Raw genomic sequence first — 10,678 nt, 5'->3', positions numbered from 1 at the left:
TTTGTATGTTTACTTGTGGTGATACTCCTCTACAGTTTAACTTACAAGTCAAAATGCTGGGCCAATCACAAAAATCCAACGTCAGCGTGAATTCGTGGGACCACATCAATGTGGCATTCCAGAACGCCCAATGCCATGCCACGTCATTTCCCCACCTGGCTGCCAGTTACGATAGGATAGATTAGTAGGAGACGAAGTTTGATAAGAAATGTTAGCACGTGGCATACGCGACTTTTTGAATGATTCCGAAGTCCAAATCTTTTTTGAAAAGCCATATCTGACCACCGGAAGGCGGTAGCTTGGTTTTAAACGCCCGTATCTGGCCACCGCAAGCCGCAAGCACGTCGCCGAAGAAACAGAGAAAAAAGCTTCCGCTTGGCATTTGCCGGAAAAGTCGAAATCCATTCATGGCCGCGATTATAGGTTACTATTTTGCAAAATACTTGCGAAGTTTTCTGAATTTTCTTATATTGTTTTGGGGAGATAGAGGTGGGGTTTAGGGTTTTTGGTGATTGGTTTGATGTTTCCGTATTTTTAGTTTACTGAATTTTTTGGGGACTTATTTTCTGATGAGCAATCTGCATTCCCGATTGTATATTTTAGTTTTTGATCTTGTAGAAATTCTATTTCATGTTTGGACTTGAACCATATTTTCAACTCTGAATTTTGGTTTTAATGTATGGCCTCTGCCTCTGTTTCTGATTGTCTAATTCGGTTTTCTCTTCATACAATTCAGTCCATACGAAGATGTATGATTGGTTATCTAGGATTTTCTGTGTCTTACTTCCACCTTAAAGTTTCTTTTCTTTCCTCTCTCTTAATCGGACTATTCATAGAGGAGAAACTAGAGGTTTTTTGTCGAATTTCCAACTCTATTCATCGTTGTTAGTAGTGAGAAATCATAAGCTGGATAGAAGACAGAAACTTAGGTGAATGGAATTCTTCGTTTTTAATATTCCCTATAATTTAGATTATAATAAGGCTATGTTTGGTTTGAAGGAAAAGGTAGGGGAAGGAAGGGAAATGTAGGGAAACCTTTACAAACCTTGTATTAGGTCTCCCTGCCTATCCCTTCCTTTCCCTACTTTTTCCTTCAAACCAAACACAGCCTAAGTGATATTATAGGATTGTTTTTTTCTATTGAATTTTCAATTTGTGGAAGATACATTTGTGAATCTTATCAAGTGATGGTTCCCTTTGTTGTTTATATACAGGTTACTAGGTCAGTTTATTTGGAATCTTAGGTTTAAAGTCAATGGGTGCGCCTAAGCAGAAGTGGACGCCTGAAGAAGAAGCTGCACTTAGAGCTGGAATTGCTAAACATGGGCCAGGCAAATGGAAAATAATACTAAGAGACCCAGAATTCAGCCATGCATTGGCTTCACGTTCGAATGTGGACCTCAAGGTATTGATTATCTGGCATTAATTCACTAAACGAGAATATAAGTAAGTTCTTCTAGGAAGGAACTAGATATGCTGGGGTGGTTGGGTTTTTTTAGTCTTAATCTTTCAGATGGAATCTTTGTCATCCTTTGCTACAATATCATAAAATAATGATTTCTTCTATTATATATATTATTTTGTTTACTGGACAGCAAATATAATAGGTGGTGTTTGCGACAGACATCAGAAATTTGTTATCTTGCATTTAATATCTTTTTTGTGAATTTTTTCCTGATGGATTTACATCTAACATCTTATCATGTGATGTTTGCCTGTTGTCCTGGATGTTTAGATCTTGAGCTACCTTTTGCATTATCCTGGGTTCTTAGGTTATATGAAATAGATAACTGATAGGTCCTCATCATCATCTAAGCCTTATCTCCCAGCTATATGGGGTTGGTACATAAGTCATTTGGCTATACATTCCCAATACTATTAGACTACTTTACTCTTTTTTTATGGAATCATTAAAATTACTTTCTTGGTACAATTTTAATCGATACCCCATCAAAATCCTTCTCATTGAATGATAAGGGAGTATCGATAGGTTGACTGGCAGGCCTTGTGGGAAACAAAAATGTTGTCCTCCAGACTTCCCCAAGCATGTATAATATTGGATATACAGAAAACAAATAACCAACACTAAGCAATAACTCTCAGAGTCTCAGGTCAGGTGATTTTAACTGGTCTGATGGTTCCTTCGAAAAGATAAGAGGCTCATCAGAGGGTTTATGATGACCACTTGTAAGAAAAGGGATAAGGATGAGGACTCTTTTTTTTCTCCTTTTTATTTTTTGGATGGGGGGGGGGCTGGACAAGAGGGTGTCTTGCATTTTACAATTAACTGGACTGAGCAGAATTATATTTGTTTTTATTGGATTATAACTGGCACTGATGTATGATTTTTCATATCTAGACAGGACAAATACAGAAATGTGAGAGTTATGGAGAATGGAGGTGGATCACGGGAGAGGGCTAGGTTATTAATGAAATGGAATCAACAGATCCCCAAGCATGATGATTATCAGAAGGCTTCTTCTGATCCAAAAAATGATCAGATGGCTTCTAGCACAGAAATTGGGAGCATAAAAGATGAAATTATTGATGCTAGGCCTCTTGCTATTTCTGGTCCAGAAAAATTGGCAGAGAATTCCAGTCCGTTGAAGAATTCAATTTCAAGGTAGGAATCATGTTTTTATAATTCTTTGCGTAGAGAGGTTCATTTTTCTTGATATTCTGCAAGACCAAAACTCCCTAGCAGTCTAGAGTGCCGAATTTGTAATTACCAATCTTAATTTATGCAATTACTGAAAATTCGTATCATGGCAGTACTAATATAGTTATGCTGACATATGATAGGCTATAGATATATTGGCATATTGTTATTACTTGGGCATGCAAATGCTATCGATTTGTATGAGCTATAGCCTCGGAATCACCCTCATCATAATGCTTAAGATATCCCTTTCTATGATTTTGGTTATTATTAATCCAAAAAATGGTAAACCAATTAGATGATCCATATCAAGAAAAATGCAAGTACAAACATTGAATGGTATTCATTTCTTTGGTTTATATGCAACCTATGGAATTCACTACTCATTTTTTACTGATGTATCTTTAGGCTAGAGGATCTAATATTGGAAGCTGTAGCCATATTAAAGGAGCGAAATGGATCTAACAAGAGTGCTATAGCAACATATATAGAGGTATTATTCTTCATCCGCTCCCCCAGAAAAAAAGACACAAAAGGAGTAGTGGATTAATGTCTCTAAGTTTTGTTCTTAACAAACAGAAGTGGGACTATCTGAAGTCCAATATTTTGTTCGCTTGGATATGTTGTCTTTGAATTCCTTTACTTGCAAAATACATCCATTATTTGAATAGAAACTGTTGTCTTTGAATGGCATAAAAAAAGGTCATTACCCAATGTTGGTCCCAGCTCTCTGGGGTCTTGGGAGGGGTAGACTGGGTGTTGTCCTTCACAACCAAAAATGGTACTTTCCTAACCTATGGCATAAGAGTTTGAAAGGCATAAAGTTTAGAAAATAATGCAGACCCAAGGTCACAGCAATCCTTCAGTTGATACTTGATAGGTTTCAGGGCATGATCCAAAGTTCCAAAGTCCAAACACCTACAGACCTCAACTGTGGTCCTTATCTTGGATTCCAGTTTTTAATTCCCAAATAAAACATTTTTATTTCTACAGATTGTAGATTCTGAAATCACCAGTTTGTCCAGTGAACTGAGTTTTTTATTCTTCTATAGTTATACCCTGTATCTATTTTACCATAATTAGTTCATATCTTAATTGAAGCCCTGAAATTTTCCACTAAACAGACTTTATATTTTTGTTCAAATTATGTTTATTTCTATATGGAAATTATTTCTAACATTAACAGTTGTCATTGCATAGGAAAAATACTGCAGAGTCCAAAAGTTCAACAAGGTCTTGAGTATGAAGCTAAATGCTTTGGTATCAAGTGGAAAACTCATAAAGGTAAAGGACTCTACAACCCTCTTATTAGTAACTAGTCCAATGTCATGCAAGGTGATAAAAATTGTGTGAAGGTCGCCACTTTACCCTTGTAACCCTGGAAATCTTGTTTAAATACTGAGAAATTTGGATGAACAAAGTGTGTATAAAGCCACCCACCAAAAATTGTAGCATCTTTAAATCTTGAGATCAAGTTACATGATAGGCTTCTAATCCTGTAGAACCCATTTAATCTCGACTTGTGGATAAGATTTGCATGTAACTGGGTTTAAGCTTTAAGTCAGTTTCTCTCTAGAAGACATAACATGTGTTAACCAAGTATCCGTCAAAGACAGCTCTTCTCTCAAATATTCACCATTTCAGCCAATATAGTTAAGCCATCATGTCTACTATTGCCTTTGGCAGGTAAATCGCAAGTACCGGCTTCCATCAAGTCAAGCTCTGCTAGAAGAAAGAAAACCTGACGCTCCACTTCCACCATGTCCAGTTCTGCTGGAAGAAAGAAAACCTGACGTTCTACTTTTGGAGGGAAGGCCGATAGATTGCAAAAAAATCGAAGAAAAAGATGTCAAGCCTCTTACAAAGTTTCAGATTGATGCTGAACTTCAAAAGATGAGGAACATGACTGCAGAGGAGGTAGCTGCTGCTGCCGCTAAGGCAGTTGCAGAGGCAGAAGCAGCAATGGTAGAAGCTGAAGCAGCAGCTCGGGAAGCAGAGATGGCAGAAGCTGATGCAGAAGCTGCACAAGCATTTGCTGAAGCAGCAAGGCTAACTTTGAAAAACTTAACTGCTTCATCTGTGGGAGTAATCTCTCTCTCTCTCTCTCTCACACACACACACTCACACACTCACATGCAGACATAAGGTGGGGGATGGATAAGATAGCATGGAAAAAATACACACTCACACACTCACACACTCACATGCAGGCATAAGGTGGGGGATGGATAAGATAGCATGGAAAAAATAATCAAGAATTAGGTGATTCTGTAAAGACTACTGGAACAGACCAATAGAAAGCAGTTAATCAGTTTTACAAGAGGAGGCCACGTTAGTACAACTAATCGTCCACTTGCAACAGCTGTAACAGAAAGAAATCAAAGATTGTAAACAGTATAAGTAGTGAAGCACAAAGAGAAATAAGACAGTAATTCTTTCGGCATTAATTTCTCTCTCCTTCCAATGAATTCAAGAGGTTGGCTCCCTCGAAGAGTCCTGAGTTAGGCAGGTTCCTAACATGTCAGAGCTAGCATGACCAACACAAGAAACACGTCAGTAGACACTCGAGTGGATCAGATGGAGGTAGAGATCCATGGAATGTCTTCAGATCCCAAAAAAATGAAGGAAGGTTTCACTGCTCTCCTCAATCGGCTGGAGCAGGTGGCAATGAACAACGACAGAAGAAGCTAAGAAGAGCACAACAATGAAAACAATCGCAGAACAGGGCCGGCAACAACGAGAGCAGCCAAAATCGATTTTCCCATCTTCTCAGGCGGTGACTCAACTCCCTAGATTCTCAAAGCCGAATGGTACTTCAATTACCATGAGACACCTGGGCAAGACAGGGTAGCTTTGGCTTCTGCGCATCTTGAAGGGGAAGCTATCCTCTAGTTTCAATGGTACCAACGGGGGCACCCTCGTTAAACTTGGGCAAACTTCACTGATGCCATGACTATCCGTTTTGGATCGTCTAGGTTCGAAGATCATGATGAGAGTTTGGCAAAACTACGACAGGTGGGATCAGGGAAGTTTCATCGATGGCCTAAAAGAAGAACTGCGACTGGAAGTGAAGGCGATGCAACTCACTTCAGTCATAAATGCAGCAACATTAGCAAGATTGTATGAGGATAAGTTCCCTCAAGCAGAAAGGTGCAATGGCCTTGGGGTCCAGGAACCAAGACGACAACACCAGACAAAGAGGAAGGAATACTGGGCCCATGCCCATTGGTTCCTTTCAAACGGTTGACCTGGGTAGAGATGCAAGCCCGTTGAGACAAAGGACTTTGTTACAACTGCAAAGAGAAATTCGGGCCGGGCCATCGGTGTAAGAAACAACAAGCATTTCTCCTCCAAATAAATGCCGAAGAAGAAGACAACCTCACCGGTTGCAATGAACCTAACCCAGGGTGGGAAATACAACCTAATGGCACACCTGAAATATCTCTACAAGCCCTTACGGGACTTGCGTCCCCTCAAACAATGAGAGTTGCATGGCTAATCCAGGGATGCCAAGTGTCAACCCTCATAGACAGTGGCAGTTCCCTTAACTTCACAACTCAAGTCTTGGTGGATAAAATGAGACTCCCGGTTCAACCAACAACGACTTTTACGGTTCATGTGGCCAACGGTAATAGCCTATCTTGTAATAGCATTTGCATGGGCTTACCACTAAAGGTTCAGGGTCACCAGTTTGCGGTGGACCTACATTCTCTTCATCTCATTGGAGCAGACGTGGTGCTAAGCATTCAATGGTTAAGACAACTGGGGCCCGTTATCTGTGATTGGGCCTGTCTCACCATGGACTTTACATCAGGGAACTCTACAGTCCATTTACAAGGGAAATCATGGAAGGGTCCAAGGCCCATCAGTCTTGCAACATTAACAAAGCAAATGGGAGATCCGGATCAACACATATTCATGCACATGGACTCAAATTGGACCAGCCCATCTTTAGTTAACATTAGCCCAAATGGGCCTAGAGACTTCCAAAGCCGCCTACAACAACTCCTTTAGCAATATGGCAGCATGTTAGAAGAACCCCAAGAACCTCCACCACGCTAGGAGCATGACCACCGCATCCCCCTCATGTTGGGAGCTGCCCCAACCAATGTAAGACCCTACCGATACCCTTACTTTCAAAAATTTGAAATTGAGAAGCAAGTTCAAGATATGCTTAAGCAAGGAATAATACAACCCAATCACAATCCATTCTCTTCACCAGTATTATTAGTCAAAAAGAAGGATGGGACGTGGCGATTTTGTATTGATTACAGAGCCCTCAACAATATCACCATTAAAGACCAATTTCCATACCGATTAGTGATGAGCTGCTTGATGAACTCAATCAAGCCCAGAGCCCTCAACAATATCACCATTAAAGACCAATTTCCATACCGATTAGTGATGAGCTGCTTGATGAACTCAATCAAGCCACCATATTCTCAAAATTAGATTTACGAGCTGGGTATCATCAAATAAGGATACATAGGGAGGATGTTCACAAAACGACTTTCAGGACCCATGATGGCCACTATGAGTTCCTGGTCATGCCATTTGGGCTGACCAATGCTCCAGTCACATTTCAAGCATTAATGAACGACATATTCCGGCCATATTTGCGTAAGTTCATCTTTGTTTTCTTTGATGACATATTGGTCTATAGCCTCAATTGGGAGGAACATCTGAATCATCTACAGGTCATCACCCTAGCAACACTTGAGGCCCACCAGTTGTTCGCTAAAGAGTCCAAGTGCTCATTTGGACAAAACCAAGTTCACTACTTGGGACATGTTGTAGAGAACGGAACTATAGCGGCCGACCCAGATAAAATCTCCAATATAATAGGCTAGCCGCAACCCAAAAGTGTGAGAGTTGAGGGCCTTCTTGGGCCTGACTAGGTACCACCGCCGCTTCATAAAAAACTACGACCTAATAGCTACCCCGTTGACCCAATTGCTGAAACAAGATGCTTTTCACTGGTCAACCCAGGCTCAACAAGCTTTTGAGCAGTTGAGACAGGCAGTTGTGAGCCCTCCAACATTAGCATTGCTCGATTTCACAAAAGACTTCATCATTGAGTGTGATGCCTCCGGTCAAGGTGTTGGGGCTGTTCTCATGCAAGAGGGGCGACCATTAGCCTTTTTCAGCAATGCCTTAACATCATCACAAAAGTGGGCTACATCAGTTTATGAACAAGAATTAATAGCAGTGATCTTAGCAGTCCAACGTTGGCGATCCTACTTGCTCGGTAGACGGTTCATAATTCGGACCGACCATCAAAGTTTGAAGTTCTTATAGGATCAATCAGTCCTATCCCCGGAACAACAACGATCGATATCCAAGCTACTAGGGTACGACTACATAATTGAATACAAAGCAAGGGCTGCTAACCAGGTGGCTGACGCCCTCTCACAGCACCCACAATCATTTTAGATACTAGTATCTTCCCCAACTTCTCCACTCTTGGATCTACTTCGAAAAGAAGTTCAATCCCATAGGGAGTTATAGCAGTTGAAGGCCCAAGTATTGGCAAATCCCTCACTACACCCCGGGTACACCATTAAGAATGTTCTACTCTTCTTCAAAGGACGCCTGGAAATTCCGATGGATTCTGCTCATCTCAGGAAGCTCTTGGAATTATTCCATGCCTCATCCACAGGTGGCCACTCTGGCATCCTACGAACACAAAAACGCATCGCTAAACAATTCCATTGGAACGACATGCGTACATCTATCTAGAACTTCATAGCCGGGTGTGCAGTATGCCAACAAAACAAGTCGGCCACTACAACACCAGTAGGCCTCTTGCAACCACTCCCAATACCAACCCAAGTTTGGGATGATATATCAATGGATTTCATCACAAGATTGCCTGTTTCTACCGGCAAAACAGTTATCCTTGTGGTAGTGGATAGATTGACGAAATATAGTCATTTCCTTCCTCTATCACACCCATTTACAGCAGTCACAGTTGCTGAATTGTTCCTCTGGGAAATTGTGCGCCTACACGGGCTCCCCAGCTCAATTGTATCGGATAGGGACCCTTTTTTTATGAGTCGTTTCTGGGCTGAGCTTTTTCTCCTACACGGGGTTAAACTCTTCAAATCAACTAGCTATCACCCCCAATCTGATGGATAGACAGAGGCGGTTAACAAGAGTCTCGAGACATATCTCAGATACTTCGCAGGACCGACCAAGACAATGGGTGAAGTGGATCCACAGGGCTGAATGGTGGTACAACACCACTTTCCATAGCACCGCTGGGATGACACCCTTCAGAGCTCTATATGGTCGGGATCCTCCCCCTCTACTTCCTTATGAAAAAGGGACCACCACAGTAGCGGCCTTAGAAGAATAGCTGACGCAACAAGATGAAGTGTTAAAGGAACTGAGACATCATCTCTTACAGGCACAGAAATGGATGAAGCACACCTATGATAAACATCACAAGAATGTCAAATATGAAGTCGGTGATTGGTTGTTTCTCAAATTACAACCTTTCAGACTGATTTCAGTTGCAAGCCAACAGTGGAAGCCCATGCTATTTTGGACCATTTAAAATCCTTGAGAGAATAGGGGCAGTGACCTATAAACTGCACCTTCCGGCAACATCAAAACTGCACCCTGTATTCCTTATCTCCTTACTGAAGAAAGGGCTGAAGCCAGGAGTCATTACAAGTGCGACCCTTCCCACATTTTCAGAGGAAGGACTAGTGCAGATTGAGCCAGCCCACATCATTGATTTCAGATGGGTGTGCCGGGTTGGAAGAGTCATACCAGAAGCATTAGTTGTTTGGTCTAAACTCTCAGAAGAGGATGCAACTTGGGAATCCTACTTAGATCTGCAATATTTTCCCACATTAGACCTTGAGGGCAAGGTCACTCTAATGGAGGGGGGGGGGGATTGTAAAGACTACTGGAACAGACCAACAGAAAGCAGTTAATCAGTTTTACAAGAGGAGGCCACGTCAGGACAACTAATCGTCCACTTGCAACAGCTGTAACAGAAAGAAATCAAAAACTGTAAACAGTATAAGTAGTGAATCACAAAGAGAAATAATACAGTAATTCTTTCGGCATTAATCTCTCTCCTTCCAACGAAGTTCCTAACAGATTCTAACGAATCTGACCTTCGAAAGCCTTATGACCGGTCACCAAAAGTTTGTTGACTATTCAGATCAGTGCAAAGTTTCAATTAACTGGGCACCATAGGGTTCTTTTGCCATGCAGATATTGCAGCAGCCATTCTGGGGTAAAAAACGAACCTACCAGATCTGACATTGCTGTTCTGTACTAGCATTTAACACCTAATACCTGCATAAGATCAATCTTAATATTTTTATTCCTTGTAGTGGTGATATTTACAGGAATCTTTTGCTTCTGCAGATGGTTCACGGTTGACCATAAACATCATGATTCAGCTCAAGGAAAAATCAGCATCTCAAGACTGTTCCTCATTTTGTTCATAGAACCCCGGTCACTCGTATAGGGACTGGTGGGTGCATTGAACAGGTTTTCAGTTTTAAAAATCATATTGTAAAGAAGAGGAAGTTTCCAATTTTTTGTAGACTTATTCTGTGTTGATCTCAGATTTTTTTGACTTAAATGAGCTTTGATGGTAGAGCTGTTGATGAGATATGTCAAAGAAAATGAGTATACATGTATTGGTTCATTTTTGTAGATAAAGCCCAAAAAAAGCTTCTTTTTGGCATTGCATTGGGTCTCAACTTCTCTATTTGTACTGGCTTCAATTTCAAATATCAATCATCACTTGTAGTGTTCAGTGGGGGATCATGGTAGCAACCGGCATAGGCGTATCGGGTGAATTGATACTATTTTTTTTTTGTTTTTTTATTTTTTTTTTCTGAAACAGGGTGGTTTAGGTCTCTTCCATCCCTTGAACCAGTCAGATCTCCAATACACCCTTTATAGGGGCATATCAGTGGAGTTCCAAAATGATATGTATCAGTCAATACAGGCCGATACATATCGGTACTTTGAACCTTGCATGATAGCATG

The 10,678-nt window shown here is 41.0% G+C and overlaps 1 protein-coding gene across 3 annotated transcripts; it reads left to right on the top strand.

The window, feature by feature from the left end:
* Positions 1 to 233: 233 nt before the first annotated feature.
* On the top strand, positions 234 to 10,371 carry LOC148865898 (single myb histone 1-like). Of its 3 annotated transcripts, none has more exons than XM_088974275.1 (7): positions 234 to 423; positions 1,215 to 1,405; positions 2,364 to 2,623; positions 3,068 to 3,152; positions 3,860 to 3,943; positions 4,346 to 4,744; positions 10,046 to 10,371. In XM_088974275.1, the coding sequence occupies exons 2-7, from the start codon at positions 1,256 to 1,258 to the stop codon at positions 10,058 to 10,060; spliced, it is 993 nt and encodes a 330-aa protein (XP_088830401.1). In that variant the 5' UTR covers positions 234 to 423; positions 1,215 to 1,255; the 3' UTR covers positions 10,061 to 10,371. The 3 variants fall into 3 exon arrangements, with proteins under 3 accessions (XP_088830401.1, XP_088830402.1, XP_088830400.1); XM_088974276.1 differs by having other exon boundaries at positions 245 to 423; positions 2,360 to 2,623; XM_088974274.1 differs by lacking the exon at positions 10,046 to 10,371 and having other exon boundaries at positions 266 to 423; positions 4,346 to 4,932.
* Positions 10,372 to 10,678: the final 307 nt, after the last annotated feature.

This window comes from Nelumbo lutea, chromosome 3, assembly GCF_056320005.1.
Source record: "Nelumbo lutea isolate HS-2025 chromosome 3, American lotus-T2T, whole genome shotgun sequence".
Taxonomy (NCBI): Eukaryota; Viridiplantae; Streptophyta; class Magnoliopsida; order Proteales; family Nelumbonaceae; genus Nelumbo; species Nelumbo lutea.
This window is presented reverse-complemented; position numbering and strand designations above follow the sequence as displayed.

Bases quoted from the DNA above. Each gene is read 5' to 3' on its own strand.
- LOC148865898 (XM_088974274.1), top strand. From the start codon at position 1,256: ATGGGTGCGCCTAAGCAGAAGTGGACGCCTGAAGAAGAAGCTGCACTT. The intron at 1,406-2,363 runs GTATTGATTATC...ATATCTAGACAG, and splicing joins GTTCGAATGTGGACCTCAAG to GACAAATACAGAAATGTGAG. The intron at 3,944-4,345 runs GTAAAGGACTCT...TGCCTTTGGCAG, and splicing joins CAAGTGGAAAACTCATAAAG to GTAAATCGCAAGTACCGGCT.